The 23,768-nt window shown below is 38.5% G+C and overlaps 1 protein-coding gene across 4 annotated transcripts; it reads left to right on the top strand.

The window, feature by feature from the left end:
• Positions 1-386: 386 nt before the first annotated feature.
• sbno1 (strawberry notch homolog 1 (Drosophila)) lies at positions 387-22,747 on the top strand. 4 transcript variants are annotated; one of them, XM_039676035.2, is made up of 33 exons: positions 387-673; positions 1,733-1,849; positions 5,565-5,666; positions 6,090-6,417; positions 6,867-6,905; positions 7,049-7,149; positions 7,242-7,338; positions 8,532-8,692; positions 8,838-8,971; positions 9,064-9,154; positions 9,237-9,398; positions 9,616-9,751; positions 9,850-9,955; positions 10,060-10,213; positions 13,685-13,867; positions 13,958-14,055; positions 14,192-14,337; positions 14,534-14,731; positions 14,991-15,167; positions 15,296-15,468; positions 16,055-16,186; positions 16,272-16,407; positions 17,592-17,704; positions 17,787-17,858; positions 18,163-18,262; positions 18,361-18,435; positions 18,532-18,678; positions 18,912-19,006; positions 19,120-19,206; positions 19,305-19,442; positions 20,192-20,268; positions 20,397-20,590; positions 22,216-22,747. In XM_039676035.2, exons 2-33 carry the CDS (start codon positions 1,736-1,738, stop codon positions 22,356-22,358), a joined length of 4,209 nt encoding a protein of 1,402 aa, XP_039531969.1. In that variant the 5' UTR covers positions 387-673; positions 1,733-1,735; the 3' UTR covers positions 22,359-22,747. The 4 variants fall into 4 exon arrangements, with proteins under 4 accessions (XP_039531969.1, XP_039531972.1, XP_039531971.1 ...); XM_039676037.2 differs by having other exon boundaries at positions 592-714; XM_039676036.2 differs by lacking the exon at positions 387-673 and adding an exon at positions 857-1,446.
• Positions 22,748-23,768: the final 1,021 nt, after the last annotated feature.

Here is a 23,768-nt window from a genome sequence, read left to right on the forward strand (position 1 = left end):
ATCAGTATATTAAGTATACAAAGATGATTTAAAGAATTTACTTTTTATAGTTTTTTCAAGTTTAGGATATTTTAAGGAGACTATTGGAGAATACAAAATACAAAGATTTGTTTAAAGATGTTCTCATTTTGTACATTTATTTGATTGAAATAATTCATAGACTGAACACACTTTTCATCAGATATATTGGGTGTTTTACTGTTTTCTAATTTGTCAAACAGCGTAGGTCAGGTCAAGCTCTGCCTTTGACCTTACCAGTATGGCTTCAGCAATGTCATTTTGACGTGTCATTGGAGGAAATTATTTTTCACAGCGTCACTTCCTGAAAATGAGTAAGGGGGTGGTCACGTGACATGGCTTCGGCGCTCTCCTTTCTCCGACTACTTTTGATTTAAAAATATAATTGAAAATCTCGATTCATATGGACGGGCTCCGGGGTTTTTTGAAAGATGGTCTTAGGTCGGCTCTCGATCGATGCACGGCGACGCGTTATACGCGGCTCGAGGGGAACATTTCTGGACACAAAATCGTCTGTTTTGTGGGCTGCAGCGTCACGTGACCAGCACGCGCCTCGGGTAAAGATGGCGCCCGACGGTTAGAAAACAAGCAGCGCAAGCAGCGGCGACATCCTTCACACCGCCGCGACGTTTGGGATCCATAGAAACCGAGTGGAGTACGTGTTTGAATTTTTGGACATAAGCTGTCAGACTGCGGGTTTGCTCTGTTTTTCCCTTATAATCACATTCCGGTCGGTTTGGGGCCGCTGTTCAAAGGAATATTGAGTTTTATTGCGTTTCGCGTGAAAGCTGAGGGAGTCTCGCGACTGGTTCACGCGCTAGGCAGCTAACCCGAGGCGAGCCGTTAGCGCACTTTTGACAAAGTCAATGACAGGAATTATTCGTTTAAATGTCATTGTTTGCCTCGTATTCTGCTTCTCAGGTTCTTTTGGATTTGTTGAAACCAGGTTATAGCCTATTTAAAGGGCGTTTTAGCTCATGTTCTGCTATTTAAAGTTGATTAATCGATTCGTGAGGGGAAATTAGCTAGCAACCACGGTACCCTAAGCAAGTCTTGAGGAGCTGTTACACCACATGCAGCATATTTTTAAGGAGTTTTTTACTATTTAATTTGTATTTAACCTGCGATTTGTTTGTTGAGGAAGCATTTAGACTTCTGTGCTGAATATTTAGGAGCGATTGTCTACTCTTGTGCATTACAACCGTTAAATTGTACGGCAGTGTGTTGTTATTACTATTATTGTGTAATTTCAATGCTTCAGAAATCGTTAGTTTTCTTTTGTTTCTAGTCTGGTTTCTGTATGTGTAAGGTGGATGACATTAACATCCAGCAGCAACGTCAGACCAGGAAGTCTAGTTTGATCAGTTTAGGCAAACACGTGTGAAGCTGGATGTTGTGGTGAGCCGTTAGCAGCATTACCGTACTTAAGTATGTTTTTGCCCTTCTGAATGCATTTCTTGACTAATCAGTTTAATTTAGATTTTTATGTGGTTTTGATATGTCTGTAAAAACATCCAAATACATTCTATATTTATCTTGATAATCAAATTGGAAAGATGTGAACATTACGTTGGTGGATGTCATTGTCTTTATTACATATGTGTAGTTTAAGAGGACATCGATTTATGTTAGAAGATCAAGTGTAATGTTTTGCAAAGCAAATTCTCTTTGTAATCTTTAATATAATGTTCTTCTCTTTCTTTCTCTCTTTTAGACAATGGATCCTGGACAAGATTTGCTTCTCGCTGCTCTAAGTGAAAGTGGAATCTGCCCTAATGATCTGTTTGATGTTGATCCTCAGGACACACTTCCACTCCCTGCCTCACAACAGGTCATTTAAAGCACATACATGCAACATGATATACAATTTATTTTCTCGCAGTCTAGTTGTACTTTTTTTTTTCTTTACTCAAAACTAGAACTGTGTATAAAGACAGATTTTACAAAACTTTTGATTAATAAAGGTGCCATATGGAATAATTGAGGTAAAAATATCCAAAAAATGAGCTACACGCATCAAAAGAATGAGAAGAAATAAGTGCAATAATGTCATTAAAAAACTGACAAGTTATAGTGCTGCCGAGATATAAACCTAAATTAGCATGCTAAATTACTAGCCCCGGCCCGGCAGGTGTCGTAATACCAGTTCCGGCCATGGGAGGCGGTATGTGGGCGGGCAACGTTACCACCAGCCGACTGCAATAGACGAGTGAGTCGCGCTCGCGCCGACTTGAACCTGATGTCAGTCGTGTGGAAATGCAGCCCACTACTACATTTCAGTTCAGGGAAGAGTTAAAAAATGATTGGTCGACATTATGCATGAGGAATACATTTTGGTAAGTTGTAGCATACTGTATCTTTCAACAGTGTTCGTGTTCTTTTTCCATTAGCTAGTAGAGACGATCGGTTCACGTGCGTTAGGGATCTTTGGTGTAACATGTACAAGCGCCAAAACGGTATTTATTGTTTAAATTGCGTATGAAATTGACAGAATCCGAGAGCTTAACTAACCTGCTTGCTAAGTGTCAATTGCGTGTGTCTCAGGGTGAATTCGTTAAGAGTTGGCAGCTCTGAATGGCGCTAGGTTGATCAACGTCAGCGAATGCTGTCTCTCAAATTAATTCAAACTAACAATAAAAGTGTAATATGAACAAAACGAATACCATAAACTTCAAATAATTGCCCAAGCTTTTATTTTCCCATATCGTCGAAATGCACCAGCTTGTTTTTGAGACAGGCGTCTATGAGGCGGTCTTCATCATTTAGTATTGAGATGTTGTTCATTGAGTCTTTGCTGATCTCTAAAAATCTCCAAATGCTCCACGTGAAACTGCGGTCTTCCAACCTTTTACCATCATGTCAAATGATTTGAATAACATGCGCGATGGTAGGAGCACAACTCATTTACTGGCCGTATACTGCCCCCATCTGTTTTGGAATATGGAGTAGGATTTGATTTATTATGTCAGATGGCACCTTTAAGGCTTCTCTTCTTTTTTGAAGGGGCAAGTAAAAGATAAATTTACTTGTCCGATAGGACAAGAGGCATAATTAAAACGTCAATAACATCAAAATAACAATGGAATCATCAAAATGCAAGAGTGATTCTGGTTTCTATTACATCTAGTATATGTGGAGATTGATGGTGTATAATAATCTATAATGTACTGATGGTGATAGGTTGCTCTATTGAGGCTCATGCAGACTCTGGAGGAGAAATTGAACCAAATGAGTGCTGCACACACACATAAGCTCATTTAACATACCATGGTAAAAATAAAAAAACGTGAAGTTTTTATGTTTGTAACGTATGACACAGTTAAAGGGATAGTTCACTTTGAAATTAATTTTTGACATGTTTTAGCTTACCTCAAAGGGATCCAAGATGTAGGTGTCTTTGTTTCCACAGCATTTTCAATTTTGACATTTTTTGGTCAAACCGTTGTTGTCTGTCAGTCATACACTGGAGGTGAAGGGGGTCCTCAATCGGTTCACCTCAAAGAGCATGCACAGAGAAGTCAAAATTAAATATGATTTAATGACTCGTAAATGTAAGTACACATTGATGGCCTAAGACACAAAATGAGCGGTTTGTGTGAGAAAACGAACAGTATTTATATCGTTTTTACCTCGTAATCGTAGCCATGACAAAATGATCTGACTGCACGGGCGCTTCGGTCTGCGCATGCGCCGGAAGTGATCGCTTGCGCGCCTACGTCACTCTTTGTTAATACAGAGATTTCTGAAGTTTCACCTTTCACTAAACATATTTAGATAAATGGGAAACCGCAATGGAAGACGATTTCGGTATATCTAAATATGTTTAGTAAAAGGTAAAACTTCCGAAATCTCAGTGTAAATATTGAGTGACGTCACACGCAAGCGATCACTTCCAGCGTAACATTGAACTGATTCAGTTCGGTTCAGTTGGACATTGCACAACTGATTCAGATCACTTGGATTACACGAGGTAAAAACGATATAAATACTGTTCGTTTTCTCACACAAACCGCTTGTTTCGTGTCTTAGGCCATCAATGTGTACTTACATTTACGAGTCATTAAATCATGTTTAATTTGGACTTCTCTGTGCATGCTTTTTGGTGGACCCCCTTAGCCTCCAGTGTATGACTGATAGACAAGAACGGTTTGACTGAAAAATGTCAAAATTGAAAATACTGTGGAAACAAAGACACCTACATCTTGGATGCCCTTGAGGTAAGCTAAAACATATCAAAAATTAATTTCAAAGTAAAGTGAACTATCCCTTTAAGCATCACATGACCAAAAGTGCCGTCTTCAAGAATGCCATCAACATGAATAATGTGACACTGATTTCAATCAACAGTTAAATAAACATAAACATTAAGATAATATTAATGTCACTTACATTTTAGATGTGATATGAACTTGTTAGCAGTGAAAACAGCCAAACAAAGATCACAGCAGAAATATAGCACATCTCACAGCAACACTCAGCTGTGTCCCTACTGATTTATTCAGCGTTTTAAACTAATTGGTTGGGTCAAAGATTCAACGACCCATTCATAAACAACTGCCTCATTCATCAACCTTTTAAACAAATGTCACTCATTATAAAGCGCGTAGAAAATGCTAGGCGCGCCACATTCTTTTTCCAAAGCGCTAGGGCGGTTGCGTTCCGGAGGCGTCTGTCGTTGCTGTGGTTGGTTCTTGTCACGTGACCTACGGTGCGTTTGCGGCATTCTGAAAAGTTGTTTTTATGTTTTTATCACGATGCGGCGTGGACGGGCTTGGAACGCGACCGCCTCGCTTCCATTATGAGCGTGCATACATTTGAAATAACAAACTTGAGTGTGCAAAAGACGAGATATGAACTGGTCTCAAGACGGTCACTTGTGACCTGGTTATTATTTGGTATATAATAGTATCAATATTATCAAAAAAGTAGCATTACAAATTCTTTGAACTAATAGTCTAATTTTGTACCATATACAATTGTATAAATTTAGGTAAATGGAACCTTATTATTGTATTACTGATTTGTTATAACCATTCATTATAGTGAATCGGTTCAAATGAGTCATAAGTTCGTGAATTGGATGGATGTGTTATTAGCGTATGTGCGTTGTGTGATTATCCTAGCAGGACATCGCACAAGATTTGTCAACACAGAAAACATTTCCTCACTGGATAGGTTTTTTCGTTAATTGAAAGTGTGGTTTGTCAGCTGAATGTGCGGAAAGCTTTTCAGCGAAGATAAGGTGAGGTGTTTTTTTTTTTTTCTTCTCTCTCTCTTTTTTTTGCACAATTCACACCCAGCGGTAATTCAGGGGAAAAAAATCTCCAAGTGAAACTTCGTTCTTCTGACCTTTTACCAATCGTGTCAATTGATTTTTAATTTATATGCACGAAGGATACCGTTTTGTTTGAAGACGATGAGTGTGCGTGCGCGTCCGGGGCTTTCTCTCTGCTCGTTCTTTTAGTAACAGTCATCGCTCACCATTAAAATAAGGCTTTGACATGACAATATTGACATGAGCTGTTCTTTTGCCTTTTCCTTTTCAGTCAGTCTCATTAAATGCACTTGACATCGGTCTCAGTAATGAAACTTCTGGATCTGCCAGGTTTGAACCTACAGTTCCACCTACTCCTACAGTCACAATCAGGGTAAGTGTTGCACATAGCGTCAGTATTTTTAGACATTTGACTTACTGGTCCAGCTTATTCTGTCCAAGAACTGCCCACTTAGGCAGAAAGGCAACCAACCTAATAACTAAGATCAACTAAGAGTTTTGGTTCTTAGGTGCCATTTAGAATCAGGTGTATCTGTATTAAATCATAGCAAATATACAGATTATTTTGAAAGTCCAGTTCTGCTCATTAACTTGCACTTCTGGAAGCATTTCTGCATCAAGCTACCCAATCAGATTGAAACTATATTTCACAGAAAAACTGCACAAAATTGCTAATGTGAGTGAGCAAACTGTGGGTGGTCTGTTTGAGGCTTCTGGGTGTGTAGCATGTCTTACTATTTAATTGTAAAGCTCAGAATTACACATGCTGCATTGATCCTATTCTGTGTCTTTGCAGGAGAAGCCCCAGCCCTCAACTACTACCTTTGTTTTAAATCAACTGAATCAGTTGCCATCGCTGGGTACCATTGTCGTCACCAAACCATCAACCGGGACCGGCTCCAGGCAGACCATCACAGTAACCAAGGTGGTACACACAAGTTCGACAGCACAACAGAGGTCTTTATCATCTTCAACTGTGGGCGCATCGAATAATGACCAGATCAGGTTGAAGGACCTCCTCAGAAGCAGCAGCCTGAAGACAAGCAGCCTTGGAGAGCTTATGAAGTTGAAGCCCCCACCTGACATAGCGCAGCCCGTTGCTACGGCAACAGCCACTGGCACAAGTGAGTGCTGGCAGACATGCTGGACCCCGAGCGATCGTAGATGTTTGTTTTTTGATTGTAAGAGTCTGTCGTTGCAGCTGTTGTCTTAGTGGCACTTTCCAGATCTAACGCTGAATGCCAGGTTTCGAGGGCTGCCTCCAGCTGTCAAAACAAGAAACCAACATGAGCTCAAATCACCTTTGAAGGCGTTAAAGCCGTTTAGATGTTCTTATAAAAGACATGTTTTTAGGTTCATTTTGTTTCAAGAAAACGTTTTAAATCTAGGCCACATACACGTTGCTGCTAAATATGGTTGTTACGGCTCTTTGTGCTTTTAATTGAACAACTAATTGAATGGCGCGCTTGAGTTTCGTTGTTCAAGTTTTGAGCATTGACCTAAGCACCTCTAGAGAGACCGTGTGGATGCAATCATGCTGTGTTTTTCTTAATGGCAATGCTCTTCCTTTCAGAAATTATTCTGGTCTCCACAAAGATGATGAGCAGATCAGGTATGGGTAGGGTTTTAACTGGAGTGCACTGATTCTGTTTTCACAGGTGCTTTCATGTTGTGGTGGGGCCGTATCAGTTCTGACAAACTGCTGTGGCTGTGTGAATATTCGTCTCTAATTATTTTTGTCGATCTTTTCTTCAGCGGAATTAAACAATGGCTTGAAAAAAGAAGTGTCCAGCAAAGATGTAGCAAGAATCTGGGTCAATGATGACATGAAAATGCGGAGCTTCTCACCTGTTAATGTAAGTTTAACATTAACTATAAACTTATAGGCACTGATGCCTGTAAGTTTAATGTTTTTGGATTAAAACATTTTTTATTTACTTGAATGTAGAAATTACCAGGAATGAAGGAGGAAGATGAACCAGAAGAAGAGGAAGAGGAGGAGCTGGGTCATGCGGAGACATACGCCGAATACATGCCAATGAAACGTATGTATAATTGTGATCAGGGTGCTTAATTTATAGATTGTAAATAGGCAGTAATTTCTTAATTTAGTCATTAAATGCACACTTTCCCTTTTAACCCTTGTGCATCCTTATGGACATTTTTGTCCTTTTCAGTTTTTTTTTTTTTTATCACTTTGCCTGTGTTAAAAGCTAAATGCAAAAAACTTGGCACAGGTGTGTATTTTTATTGGAATTTTACTATTTCACCGTCATTTTCTTAAAAAAATATTTTTTGCATTAGGTACAAAAAATACTCCCTCTCAGCACCTTTTGGACAAAAATGTCCCCATTGAAACCCATTAAAACTGCCATTTTTAATCCCCGGTTCAGTTAACTATAAAATTATGCAATCTTTGTTAAGAGGCTTTCGTTCTGATGGCTTCAAAATTTTATTTTTTACTATTTTTTATCAGATGGTGTCATTTTTTTTTTTTTTTGAGTTTTGCCTATAAAACAAATTTCGCTTTATTCCTGTTTTCTGCTTCGGCATACTATAGAGACAACTGGATAAATTATGCAACAATATTTGTGTGGGTGTTTTGGTATGGGTGTCAGACTGTGGTTAGTACGTGTGTTATAAAAAAATATGTGTGTGCGCATGTGTGTTTGTAATACTGAGAGAGGAAAAACTGCAAATTCAAATCCAATCACTGTGAGCACCAGTGGGGTTTTGCAGGCACCCAATGGGGAAAATATGTTACTACGCCCAAACAAATTGTTACCGAAAGCTAATTTTTTGAGATATCATCCTCAAATTTGAAACACAAGCTATTTAGATTTATGGCTTTGATTTTATTGCAGTTTTGAGTTCAACCTGATTTATAAAATATATATTTTATATAAAATATTTTTTATAAATAATTTTCATAAACTTATACCTATATAACTTTTTTTTGGATTTACTTATTATTATTATTTTTACTTCAGCAATAATCTGCAAAGGGTCTTCTTTAAAATGATACCAAACTTAAGTTTGTGCTCCAAAGCGTCACATTTTTATGACCGTTTTTTGACATGGACATTTTTGTCCTCTTTTTACCTATGTGTAACTTTTTTTAATTGATGCACAAGGGTTAAGAATGTTGGATGATTATTATTATTAGTGCCACCAGATCCATTGGTTTTCTGCTGCGTTTATGACAAGTTTGTAAAGTTAGTCTCGCATCTCCTCTCAGTGAGAATTGGACTGCGGCACCCTGATCCTGTGGTGGAGACCAGCTCTCTGTCCAGCGTCAACCCGCCAGATGTGTGGTACAGACTTTCCATTACAGAGGAGACCATTGATAGAGGCTGGTTATCTGCCCTCCAGCTAGAGGCCATCACGTATGCTGCTCAGGTTTGGGTCTTTTTACATATTGTAACCTTTAAATGTAGTAGCTGTTCGAAAGCAGATTAGTTCATTTATGCAGGTCAAATCCCAATAGTGTCAAACTTTCACAAATCGTTCACTGCAGTACTTTCAATCGTGTCTTTTCGTACAGCAACATGAGACATTCCTACCAAATGGAGACAGAGCAGCCTACTTGATTGGAGATGGAGCCGGTGTTGGAAAGGGTAGAACCATTGCTGGAATCATATATGAAAATTATCTTCTTGGCAGGAAAAGGTCCCTATGGTAATCACTCGGTTTCTTCCCCCTTCAAGCTGCTTTTATTGGTGAGTAATTATGCCATTATTCATGCTTTTTTTCACCACTGGTCTGTGCAGGTTTAGTGTCTCAAATGACTTGAAATATGATGCAGAGAGGGACTTGAGAGACATCGGAGCAAAGAACATTCAGGTCCATTCGCTAAACAAGGTACATTAAGTGCTTCTTACTCAACTCATGGGATGTTTGTGTATTTCCTGTAGTACATTATTTCCACAATTCTCTCTTTCAGTTCAAATATGGAAAGATTTCATCAAAACACAATGGGAGTGTGAAAAAAGGTGTGATCTTTGCCACATACTCTTCCCTGATTGGAGAGAGCCAGTCTGGAGGAAAGTACAAGACGAGATTTAAACAGTTACTACACTGGTGTGGAGATGACTTTGATGGTGTTGTATCCTTTCACGTCACAAGGCGTGAGAATTGTTGAATTGGTAGTAATTCTTTAATGTCATAATCTGGCAACCCTAGAAAAACATTCTATGCTCTAGACCAGAAAAAGCGAGTTTCATTGCATATTGACTGAACTGCAATGATGCACTTCACATGGTGTGATTGTATTCGGCTCTCTGGTAACTATGGTGACTGATTCCCTTGACTAAGCATCTCAGATCGTCTTTGATGAGTGTCACAAAGCCAAAAATGTTTGTCCTATTGGGTCATCCAAGCCCACAAAGACTGGGTTGGCGGTTTTAGAGCTACAGAACAAGCTGCCAAAAGCCCGGGTTGTGTACGCAAGTGCTACAGGTATGTGACTGTGGATGATGCATTTTTGTTGGAATACTGTAGGCAGTGCATTTATTTCTGGTTTGCCATGTATTTATCTTTTGTGTGATTTTGTGTAGGAGCATCCGAGCCCCGCAATATGGCCTACATGAATCGCCTTGGGATCTGGGGAGAAGGAACTCCATTTAAGGAGTTTACTAATTTTATCCAAGCTGTTGAGAGAAGGTGAGTCTATCAGAAAAGAGTTTGTGTTAGTGACCTTGCTTTTTGGTACCAGCCTGCATTCTCTCCATATTGAATGCAACACTGTTTTGGTTGGTTTATTTTAGAGGTGTCGGTGCCATGGAGATTGTTGCCATGGATATGAAGCTGAGAGGGATGTACATTGCTCGACAGCTGAGCTTCACAGGCGTGACGTTTAAGATTGAAGAAGTTCCTTTGACGCAGAGCTACATCAAGATGTACAACAAATCAGTCCGCTTGGTGGGTAAAACCTTTTCAGGGGTCTCAGTCTGCTTGTTTGGTGCACACCAGGGTTCGGATCAGTGATCTGTATAATAAGTGGATTTCTCATTGTGTTCTAAATGTGAATCCTCTGGAAGTGTTCGAGCAGCCATCTTACTATTCCCTACCGACAGAGGGTATTATTGATTTACTACCAAAACATTGACCTAAATTAACCCGATTTGCAGCGGCTACAGGATTATTTTTTTACAATATATGTATGTGTGTTAATTACTTGTTACCTCAGATGTTATATGTAATGTTTATGGTCTTTTCGGAGAGAATAAGACAAATTGAAATCGTTAATGTGGGTTTCTACTGAACACTTCCGACACTGGTAATCTATGTGACGCAAAATATATTTCTCTATGTATGTAATTATGGAGGAAATATTAAACGTGAACGCACATCTGTGTTGAGCTACAGAAATGGATTCGAATAGCCAATACAAAAAATATTAATACAAGCCTCTGTGACCTATTGTATCAAAATTCAAACTCAACCATGCATCATCTTGGAAAAAAAGCAGTCAGCGTTTTTTGTCTGAATACATAGTTCCCACAGGCAAATTAATGTCATGTGACCTCCCCGGAGACGCCATCTTTGGGGGCGTAAGCTGCTGTGTTTGCAAAGTTTTACAAGTTTTACAAACAAATATTTATTTCTGTTTATAATGTTACTCAAATCATGAAGAGTCGAAGTGAAATAGATTATAAAGAGACTATTAGAACAAGACAGAGAGAGATTCATAAATGGTGTGGATCCGTATGCAGTAACAAAGGAAGCACTGATTATGCAGCTATGCCTCAGATACAGTATTTTCATGTGTACCTTTATCTGGTATTTATTGGCTTGGAGTTTTTACACAAGTGAGCAATTCCAAACGTGGAAATCACTGGAGGTGTACAATCAGATTGCCGAGGGTTGGTTTAGTCACGTTTGCTCAAGTGCAATCAATGGAAAAGTAACTTAGTCAATCATAATAGCGAAGGTATAGCATGATGCTAGACTATCTGTCTATTAAAAAGCCATAGCCTGCACAACTTAATTCCTATGTTCCCCTTAAAACCAGTCAATGGTGCTTTCTGTAATATGCATGCACTTATTTGTACACTGAAGAATACGGGTGGTACGGTACATGTATTTTTATGGAAACAACCGGTGCGGGCATCATGGTTTGGTGCATGAATATAAAAATAATTAGCTTGCGTGCAAATTAATTAATGTAATGCGGATCTTCTTTATACACGGGTTCTTTAGAGATTATTTGAGATATATTTTTTTCTTGAGAAACATTAACATGCAGACTGTAGCCTACCTAATATTTATCCAAATGAGTCAATATTGAATGGGCTTTATGCACAGCTGCACTACTTCCTGAATGTCAGTCAGCTCCTTGTTTCCTGTCTGCCATTATTGGGCAAAATTGATTAATTCAGGTGTGTCTGATTATTGTTGCCGTGACTACTGAGGTCAAGCACACCTGAATTAATCAATTTGTCCAATAATGGCTGACAGGAAACAAGGAGCTGGCTGAAATTCAGGAAGTAGTGAAGCTGTGCATAAAGTTCCGCATTTGACGCAAGGATGCTCGTACATTTCAGGTTGTGGAGATTAAAGCGGAGGAAAACCGAGGAAAACGGGACTATGGCAGAATTTCAAAATTTACTGTCCTCCCGTCATTGAAACGAAACGTACATACGTTTACATGTAATTTTATGTATAGTTATGTTTATTTAATATAATTATAAAAAGAAGCATAAACGCAACGGGGGGTGTCTGTTTTATCTGTTTTTGTGACTAACGTTTCTTTAGTATAACCATGGAGTATAAAATTCAATATAAATTCTCGGTATTGCATTGGACTCTACGATCGGCGGAAGTTATCGAGCATCCTTACACCTTCACCGGAAATACCGCCGTGCATAGAGCCCATTAAGACTGAAATCAAATCCAAGAATTTAATTGAATTATACACACAGTAGCCTACCAGTCATTGTACCATGTAAACATTGTAACATGTTGTCACTAAACTTTAAACAATTCTGTTTAGTTACCATATGTTTTGAAAATTACAATAACGCATTGTGATGCAAGTTGTTTTTTTTTTTTAGATACCCACAATGCATCTGTTTTTCTTGAGCAATTAAAATATTGTGATTATACCGTGATAAAAGCTCAACCAATTAACCGCAGCATGAAAATTTGATACCGGCACATGCCTATTAGGGACATAATCTGAGATTGCAATGCTGGAGTGTGTGTGTGTGTCTGAGAAAGTGTGTGAGGGAGTCGCAGCCACGATCGAACAGTTGTTTTAATACCTCGTCATTTTGTTCATACAGGACATTATTCAAACTGCAAAGTGTTAACTTATATTTGCGTACACTCGCAATAAAACACAACATTGTGCTTTTGTCAAACAAATTCTTGCGTGTTCTGAGTGAGTTTATTTCCTGTTTATCCTCGCCAGCCCTAACCTCCGTCGTTGTTCTGACAAAAGCTTAGTCTTCTCACATCCATGGAATCTAATAACGGGTATACTGTAAAATCCTAATTTAACTGAACCTCCGGCACTATTTGAACATACATTGACCCAGCAGGAGATAACCATTTTCACTTTTTAGCACGAAACCCCTTTTAACTCGTATTGCTTCTTCTGATGTTCTGCCCACAGCAATGGCATATGTTATGACGTCATGTGGGAACTATGTATAAGTAATGATGCGTGTATTTTATTTCCTGATTGAGAAACACCTATTTTAGACTTTTAAAGAAAGCACAAATTCTATGGCATTTTACTAAATTACAGTTTCCTGGAGTAAAGTGTTATGTAGGCTATATGGTGTTGAATTAATTAATTTAACCCCTGTTTAAATCATTAACTGCTTCTAAATGCATGTTGTTAACAAAATCTTTGTTGAAACATTTAGTTAGCCTTGTATATGAATAAAAACAATACAACACAATATAAACACAACAGTACAAGGTGATTTCATGTTACAAGTCATAAATATTTATTCTGATTCAGAATGTGCACTTTGACATTTGTGATGTGCTGAAGTGTCTCGCCTGTCTCTACTGTAGTGAACATCAGCTGGGGAGGGGAAACTCCCAACTTTAATAACCATTTACATGCTTTGCGTTGTGGGAATGTACAGGGAGACTTCATATATTAAAAAGGGTGTCTCGTTAGGCAATGTTTTCTTAGTAAAATCCTATAACTTTCTATTAATTCAATAGAACGCATGAGCTTACTAGGGAATACCACTATGGCAGCGTGGTGGCTTCACTTTTTATAACACCATGAGCAATCCAGATGAACCACACTAATTCATATGAACCGCATTAACAGACCAATCCCACCAGAGTTCAATTTAACTGAACCAAACCTGCTAAGTGTGAAAACATTTCATAAATAATCCAATTCTTTATTTTGCGAATGTGCAGTGGGTCAGCGCAAGAGAGAAGTTCCAGCAAGCCGCCAACCTAATGGATGCAGAGCAACGGATGAAAAAGTCCATGTGGGGTCAGTTCTGGTCAGCTCATCAGCGGTTCTTCAAGTACCTGTGCATTGCTTCTAAAGTTCGAAGAGTGGTGCAGCTGGCCCGAGAGGACGTTAAAAATGGAAAGGTTAGATTAGGTGTCCTCTTATTACAAAAGAGCTTTCAGAAAGAAAGAATTACAGTGATTGGTTGTGCTGACCTCTAACATTCACTGTAGTGTGTGGTGATTGGTCTTCAATCAACTGGAGAAGCTCGAACACTTGAGGCCTTGGAGGAGGGAGGAGGCGAGCTCAATGACTTTGTCTCCACTGCAAAGTGTGTAATAATTTCTTTTTTTTGTAAGATAAACATTTCCTTTATAGTTGATTTGCCTCTGTAACATAAAAGTGGACTGATTTTTATTTTTATATATTTTTTTCAACTAAACATTTCTGTTTATGATTCTTTAAAGGGGTGTACTGCAGTCCCTGGTGGAGAAGCATTTTCCTGCACCAGACAGACAAAAACTCTTCAGTCTTTTAGGCATCGACCTGAGTGTGAAGAAAAAACCTTCACCTCTAGAAACCCCCACTGAGCAGAAAGGCAAAAAGCGGAAAGGTAATAGTTCACACGCACTTGGAAACCGCAATAGAGATGCCTTGTTATATTTAGCAATGTTTTTTTACCCTGATACTAAGCACATTTCAATGTTGGAGGAAGCAAAACCACGCTTGTGCTTTTAGGTTGCTCAAATTGAAAATGAAGGTTAGTAATGCATGTCCTCTGACCATTGGGTTTTTTGGGTTTTTTTCAGGACCAGAAACAAAGAAGCAAGTGAAGAAGGCTCGTAAATCTGGTGGTCTCTCTGGTTCCAGCTCAGACGAGAGCAACTCGGACGATTCGGACAAAGATGCAGAAAGCGACGACAGCTTCAAGTCAGTCAGCTCAGGGGAGGAGGATGAAGATGACTTTAACCCCTTTAAAGATGATTCCAGTGAGGATGAGGAAGATGGTGAGAATTTGTGAACGCTCTTGCATGTTACACTGAAGATGTTGTCATTTAAATAGCGCTTCATACAATACAGATCAAAAAGCAGCTTCACGTTAATAAACAGGAAAAGTGTTGATGTTGTAGAATTCAATTATGATCAATTCAGTTCAGCTATGAGCAGCGCTACAGAATGCTATAGTGTCATTCAGCTCAATTCAGTTAAGTGTTGATGACAAAATAATTATGAATATTCACATGCTGCCAATTATTTGAAACTTAGATCCGTGGCTCATCAGGAAAGACTCTAAAAAGAGTAAAGAAAAGAGGAACAAGAAGAAGAAAAAAAGCATTGATCCTGACTCTATTCAAAGTGCCTTGTTAGCCTCCGGGCTTGGAACAACCAGACCCACTTTTACAACCCCCACCATCAAACCTTCAAACAACACAGTTGCTGTAGGTAAGTGACCTATGAGCTTTTCACAAAGGTTACACCATTACAGCTGAAAGTTGTTAGATAAAGCTGTATAATTAAGAACGTCATTGTTCAATGAATATTAATAATCACACCAAACAATTGTATTGAAGCCAAAATTGAGCCAGAGGAGAGCAGCTGTGTGACCAGTCAGGATGCTGTTGAGGATGCCCAGCGCATGAAGAGGGAGCTGTTGGATCAACTGGAGCAGCTGGCAGAGGATCTACCACCCAACACGCTCGACGAACTCATCGATGAGCTGGGAGGCCCTGAAAACGTTGCAGAGGTTGGTCTGTTTGTAAAGGGGGTTTTCTGTGTCAGCCACAGTGTTTAATTAAACCAATTAGGGCTGTAAAACGATGAATTTTATCCAAAATCACGTGTATGTATATATGTGTGTGTGTGTGTGTGTGTGTGTGTGTGTGTGTGTGTGTATATATATATATATATATATAACCGTTTACATTTATATATAACATAAATTTCAGGAAGTAAAATCACTAAAAGCCTTCCGCTTGCAAAAAATAGTCCCTGCCCGTGAACAGCAACAACGTTCCAGTGTGTAATTTGCATGAAAGCTCAAATAAAAACACCATAGAAACTGCAGTGTTACGCAGTGATAAATAGAACCGTTGGGTGAAGCGGTCCTAGCCGTGTGTTATCATGAATAAAGCACAGCTATTGACCAATCAAAATCAAGGATCGTAACTTACTGTTAGAGTTATATTTTATATATATAAACACACACACAAAAATTGTATACCGTACACACATATATTACGTGAAGCCAAATTATTATTTGATACGATTAATTGTTTTACCGCCCTAAATAGCAATGCCATTTTTAAATGTGTGCATCTTATGCAATGCAGATGACTGGCCGCAAAGGCAGAGTAGTCAGCAACGATGATGGCAGCATTTCCTACGAGTCTCGATCAGAACTTGACGTCCCAGTTGAAATCCTAAATCTCACGGAGAAGCAGAGGTTCATGGATGGAGATAAGGTTTGCTGCTTTGGTTTTACCCACGTCTGTGTAATGTTTTGGTATTATGAACAACATCTTAACGGTTCTGTGTTCACCTTGGTAGAACATCGCAATTATCTCAGAGGCTGCCAGCTCTGGCATTTCTCTTCAAGCCGACCGCAGAGTGAAGAATCAGAGGAGGAGGGTACACATGACATTAGAGCTACCCTGGAGTGCTGACAGAGCTATTCAGCAATTTGGTGGGTATATATAAATTCATGCATTTGAATTTTCATACAAAATGTCATTAATTTTTGGATTGCAGTTTTAACAATTTAATAAACTTAATGTGATGCATATGTCAGTCATAAATAAATGACATGGGTAAGATTTTTGTAGTTGTACTTATAAAAAGGGTTAGTCCTCCCAAATATGACAATTCTGTCATTAATTACTCACCCTCATGTTGTTCCAAACCTGTAAGACATTCACTCATCTTCTGTCTTTTTAATGAAATATGACCGATTTTTGTTCCTCCATTGACGGATACGCAACTACCATTTTCACGTTCCAGATAGGTAGTAAAGACAAGGATTAAAAGTAATCCATGCGACCTCAATTTTCTGAAGCGACGTGAGAAATAATTTTACCATTTATTTACAAAATATTAATCTCCAACACGCATTCATGAGAGCAGCATGTTGTGTACGTATTGATGCGAGAGAAGTTGTTGTGTGATCGTGTGTTGGAGATTAATATTTGTAAATTAAGTGGTAAATCGTTTTTTTGCGCAAACAAACCAGTCGTGTCGTTTCATAGAATTGAGGGTAAACCATTTGAGTCGCACGGATTACTTAAATATCTATCCTACCTTACTGGGCCTTGAAAGTGGTAATTCTTAGGCTGTCAATAGAGGAACAGAAATCCCTCAGATTTGATTAAAAAGACCTTAATTTGTGTTCTGAAGATGAACAAATGTCTTACGGGTTTGGAACAACATGAGGGTAAGTAATTCATTTTTTGGTGAACTAGCCCTTTAATGCACAATAACCAGGTTTTTATATTTATCATAATTACATCCAGTTTATTTCAGTCTCATTCATTTTAACTAAATGAATATTGCTTGTTCCAGAACTAGTAATTTTAGCCTTGTTAATTTTTTAACACTGTTTCCACAATAAATAGATTTATGTTGATCCTAAGCAATTTGAATACTTTTTAAAATGATTTAAAAAGTTAATGATAAACCTATTTGTTTTTTTTTTATCTGTTCCACTTGTGTGACTGACAAATATACATCACACTAAGTTTTATTAGTTTGTTAAAACTGTAATCCAAATAGATAACGTTTTATATGCAATTCAAATACTGCATAAATATATAAAATATCACGTTTTTATTAGAGTTTTCAATTCACTGACTATTTGAATTCATTGCCATTTAGGTCGAACACACAGATCCAACCAGGTCACAGCACCTGAGTATGTGTTCCTCATCTCTGAACTCGCTGGAGAGCAACGATTCGCCTCAATTGTTGCCAAACGACTGGAGAGCCTGGTGAGTCACTCATGCACAATCTGCATGCTAATGGGTGTCAGTTTTAATTTTGTAAGCCTAATTGTTTGTCTTTCACAAATAGGGTGCTTTAACACACGGAGACAGAAGGGCCACAGAGACGAGAGATTTAAGCCGATTTAACTTTGACAACAAAGTAAGATTGGATTACACACACTGTCAGTAATAAAGCTGTAGTCCATAACTTTTGGGGATCTAGCGGTTAATAAACGGAACTGGATGCATCTTGGAGAAGAACATTGTAGCCGGAGCTTCTTCTCTCTGTTTGTCAATGACAAGCCATGTAGTTACTGGGCTGCTCAGCAGTGGTGCGACCTGAACCAGTCTAAAATATGGTTTCATTATGTACTCGCTCATTATATAATTTTTGTACATTTTGAACACACACAAAAAGTTAAGGACTGCAGTTTAATGTCGCTGATGTCTTTGTACATCCACAGTATGGCAGAAACGCTCTGGAAATTGTCATGAAGTCTATCGTCAGTCTGGATTCTCCTTTAGTGTCTCCACCCGGTGACTTCAATGGGGATTTCTTCAAAGGTACAGTTGATTGTCTTTTGACAATAGGAAAATCACTGGAAAACCCACTTTAACTTCATCTTAATACCCTTGTATATTAATTTTTATTTTATTTTTAGAAATCCGCAATGGTTTAATCGGAGTGGGGCTGATAAATGTGGAGGATAGATCTGGTGTTCTCTCCCTAGACAAAGGTGAGAGAGTCAATTGAAGAGGTTCTGAAATGTTGAATGTTTTAAGACCCAGTAAAACAATGTTTTCATTTTCTCGTGACCTTTTTCTTTTAATAGACTACAACAACATTGGGAAGTTCCTGAACAGGATTCTTGGTATGGAGGTCCAGCAGCAAAATGCACTCTTTCAGTATTTCTCTGACACGTTGAGCGCTGTCATTCAGAATGCCAAAAAGACTGGAAGATATGACATGGGAATTTTAGGTAAGGTGTTTTAAGCATAACTTAAGCATCAAAGATCTAATGAAGAACCCATGTTTTCTTTTCTGTGTTGGTGAATTTGTTTTTATAGCTGAAAATTCTACTGGAAATCAATCTCAAAGTAAAACAGACTAAAATGTATTTCAATGTGATCTTCAAATGAAGTGAACACCATTTTAGACTTTAGGATTAGCTGTTTTGTTTCCTTTTTCAGTTTGAATCTTGTTTCCTTGCAGATTTGGGCTCTGGAGATGAAAAAGTAAAGAAAGTTGATGCGAAGAAATTCTTGACACCAGGATATTCCACCTCAGGACATGTGGAGCTCTATACAGTATGTTTATAATACTGAAACTATGCACGTTTATGATGCCTTTAGTAGTGTTTGTATATATCATATCATATGAGTGTTTAGTTGGCTAATGTCTAATGTAAATGTGTCTTCAGGTGAGTGTGGAGCGAGGAATGTCATGGGAGGATGCCACCCATGTCTGGGCTGACCAGAACGGTCCTGATGATGGTTTTTACATCCAGGTGAGGCCTTTTTGATTTTTCCCCCTTCTCTTTCTTTATACACACCCCTCTGACATCACTCAACTACTAAACCTAACCATTTTCTGTTTCATTTCAAGGTGCGGAATAACAAGAAAATTGCCATCCTTATAAAGGAAGTCAATCCCAGAAAGAGACTGTTTATGGTGTATAGACCAAATATCGGAAAACAAGTTAAACTTGAGACCTACGCTGACCTCAAGAAGAGAAGTAAAAAGGTATGACATTACTGCTGTTTATAAGATACAGTTTTATTGCGTTCCTTAGGTTTTTGGTTCAGCATCAGTCAAATTATAATTTACTAGTTATTTTTAAATCAGATGTTTTTAGCCTGTGTATTTTGCTTTAGCTCAGTCAATATTTTTATTGTCAGACTTGCTCCCAAAGACAGACAGTTTTATCGAATCATACGCTGTCAATGGTTGTTCACTTCCACAATTTAGTATGCTTGTTCATATCAGCAGCGAACTGTACTGTAATGTGAACCATAACCCTTTTGATAATGACTTTGATATGATTTGTGGGTGCACACCCAATTTCAGGAAACAGTGTTCACATCGTCCAAATTAACCAAAGTCTGATGTCAATTGAACCTGTGTGAAAGCAAGAAGCGGCTCGTTTTAGCCAGTCTCAGATCAAGCAGCTCCTCAATGTAGCAAAGATGCCACCCTACAAAAATATCCCATAATCCAAACATGTATTCATATCTGCTGAGATGCACTTGTAAAACTCCTCTACCCCTCTCTCTTCTAAATTTGATCTTAATAGGTTTTACACCAGTATTACAATCACCAAATCAAGCTCAGTCTAGTTTAAACCACTTATAAGCCAACATCCATATCAAAAGTTTGTGTCATTTGGTGATTGGTGAGTGAATGTTAATTTTAGACCATCTCAACACTTTGCAGACTATTTCATGTAATTTCTTAAACTTGTGCGTTCACTAATACTTCTCATCCCAAAATAGGTCCTCTCTGATGATGCCAAGCAGCACTGGATTGATCAGTACAACTGCTCTGCCGATGTCTGCTCGCACGCGTACTGGTAGGTGCTTCTATCAAGTCACTTCAGAAATGAAAATCCAAAAGATTTGCGCAGTTTCACTTGATTCCTGAATCTCATCAAGTCAGTTTAAGTTTGGAAATCTCGTCACAAGTAACTTTGTTTGACAGGCGAGGGAACTGTAAGAAGGTGTCCGTGGGGCTACAGTGTGAGATCGGGCTGCGCTGCAGGACATACTTCGTCCTCTGTGGCTCCGTCCTCAGCGTGTGGACCAAAGTGGAGGGAGTTCTGGCCTCAGTCAGCGGATCCAATGTGAAGATGCAGATTGTACGTTTGAGAACAGAGGATGGGCAGAGAATCGTGGGTAAGTTGTCAAACACACACACACACACTAGGGGTGGAACGGTACATGCATTCGTATTGAACCGAAACAGTACAGGCGTCACAGTTCGGTGCACTAATTTACACGGAGAAAACATGGTATAAAAATATAAATAAACTTGCGTGCATATTAATTAATATAATGTGGAACAACTGTTAGATACGCGGGTTCTTTAGGGACACACAATCTGTTCCATAGGCTAGCTCTGAACGTGCGTTCAATTCAAACGTTGGCTAGCTTGGCTTTATACGCGCATCCTCGCTTTGGACTGGAGCCGAACTAGACGCGATAGACGCGAATTTGGCGCTCTATTTGTGTTTGGTGTGACCGCATAATGAAAAGGCTGCGATGTCAAGATTGCAATGATGAGTGTGTGTGTGTGTGTGTGAGAGAGAGAGGCGTCATAAAACAGTGGAAAAATAAACTGTTCTTATATTTGTGTACATTCGCAATAAAACACAACATTGTGCTTTTGTCACACTGTAAACTCTTGACAAACTGTAACATACAACCGTCACCCAACCAAAATCACACACACTGTTTTAAAAGCAAAACATATTTATCCAACTCCATTTCAAAACAGTCTGTCGGTCCCATCTTTTGGACATTCGTCATATTCCTCGGAGCACTAATCTTACACTTTATACATTGATTTAAAAAAAGTAAATCGAATGGTTTTTTAATGGTAGTATTATTTTATACAGAAATCAATTATTTATAATTCAGATGAGAATAATGTTACATTGTTAATTAATAATGTTAATTAAAATTAAGGAAAACAAATATATCGATCTGAAATATAGGAAAATAATTTTAAATTAATTCATGTATAATTACCAAACATGTCACAAGGTCTTTTTTGTCTTTTTATTCATTGAATTAATAAACTAATTATATAAAATTACTGTCAGTGCACTACAAATAAACTGGTTCTGTGCCTTTATTAATAAAACTTCTTTAAAAAATACAATACCTTCTGTATTTTTGTTTTGCTTTTTCCTCCGTTGTAACGAACCGTGATGTCTGAACCGAGTTGACTTCTGTGTACCGTTCCACCCCTAACACACACACACGCGTATATATAAAATGCAAGTCACGGCGTCACCTGAGTTTTTAAATGTAAATCTCCCATAATGTAACTGACAAATTAGCAATTTAACATCAGAGGTGTTAAATTCAGACTTTAAAAAAAAAGAAGAAGAAATTAATACTTTTATTCTGCAAGAATGCCTTTAATTAATCAAAAGGGACAGTGGTGACTTATACTTTTTACACAAATATAAAGCAGCACAACTTTTTCCCAATTAATCCTTTATCTTGAGCCGCAAATCATCATCATATTAGAATGATTTCTGAAGGATCACGTGACTGGAGTAATGATGCTGAAAATTCAGCTTTATAATATATTCAGATTTATTTCACACTATTTCTGTTTTTATTGTATTATTGATCAAATAAATGTAGCCTTGGTGACATTCTTAGCCTTTCACAAACATAAATCTTACCAATCCCAAACTTTTGAACAGTAGTGTACATTGTGGTTTTAAAAAAATACAAGCAAAAGATGACCGGTTTGATTTCAACCCGTTTCTTTTTTTCCCGCTCAGGTCTGATCATTCCCGCCAACTGCGTTTCGCCCCTGATCAACATCCTGTCATCATCAGATCAGTCTCAGCAACTGGCGGTGCAGCAGCAGCAAATGTGGCAGCAACTGCATCCGCAGAGCATCAGCCACACCGTCAACACATAGCGTGACGAACCCGCCTCTCTTTAGGGCAGATGTGGCATTATAAGCCGGCCAGCCTCCCTTCTTCCGGTACACTGTGAGAAAGACAGTGCTTGTGCCGTATTAAATATTTCAGGGTTCGTGTCCAAAGAGGACTCATTGCCAAAGGAGCTTGCTGGACGAGAGAATCGGAGCTCTGCGCGTCGGAAAACCGCACTGAGAAGGGGGCGAAACTGGACGATATTTGGTCAGACTGTTTCCTTTTCACAACCTCCAGTCGGCTAAATCATCGCCTGTGCTTTCCATCGACATACGTGGCTCTGTGAAGTCACACACACTACTATGTACACAGGACAGCGCTCAGGGGTTACTCGCAATCGAGTTTTCTTTTTCATTTTCTTTTTGTTTTTTAAACACGCCTGTCTCCACCTTTAGCCTTGTGACCCAGCATGTCTCGGGCATGACGCTGCTTGTTTACCACTTAACACAGTCCCTGATTTGAAAGCAGGGACGCTCTGGCTCACCGACGGGTGTAAGAAATTGGTGTAAACCCAAGCCTGAAGACTTTATCAGAAACGTTGCATGGTTTGGTGAACCCTTCGGATTTAGTTTAGTTTGTGGAAGCGGGTCAGCGTCTGGGAGGTTGATGTTTTCGCCGCTTCCCGGTGTTGCAGTTTGAGTGTTTAATGCATTTGTAAACTGGAATGACCTTTTACAAAAGGCCACATCAATCAAAGCTTTTGCTCTGTTTTTCCATTTCTTGCTTTTAATAAGTTGCTGTCACACGTGTTACTTGGGATAACGAGCTCCCGAACCTCATTTCTGCTGTAAATGTGTGAGTTTGACACACGCTCGGTCTCTCTACTATATCTCGATGTATAGTTGCATATCTGAAATGTCATGTTTTTGCTGAATTGTAGATGTTGCAGCACTCTGAACTGAAGACAATGCCATTCATCCTTGCACGAGTTGCACTACTGATGGATCTGTTGTACAAAGAATCAATGGAAAAAAATTTAACTGACTGCAAGATCTCTACCTCTTGCATATGACCAATAAATCTTGTGGATTACATCTATTTCAATGTCTTTACTTAAAGGGAGCCACTTTTTTGTTCTTCTGGGGACTTTTGGTGTTTGGCTTTTTTTATCAAAGTGCTAAGGGCAATTATTTGGTGAGTAAATGTATAAATCTGGTTCCCAAAGTCATAAGTTTTATAAAAAAAAAAATAAAAAAAAAACCTCTACAAGGTCACATTTATTTCAGTGTAAAGTATTTAAAAGTACATTATGAACAAAGCTTGAGAAGAATTAGACCTTAAATATAATTAAATCACATTTTTCTCAACTAAACTAAATCCTTTTGGAATTTGATCTTACCGTCTGATGTTTTTTTGTTTCACACGCAAAAAAAATAAGTTAATCCATTATGAAA

This window comes from Pimephales promelas, chromosome 23 (assembly GCF_988280905.1).
Source record: "Pimephales promelas chromosome 23, fPimPro1.hap1.1, whole genome shotgun sequence".
NCBI classification, from domain to species: Eukaryota; Metazoa; Chordata; class Actinopteri; order Cypriniformes; family Leuciscidae; genus Pimephales; species Pimephales promelas.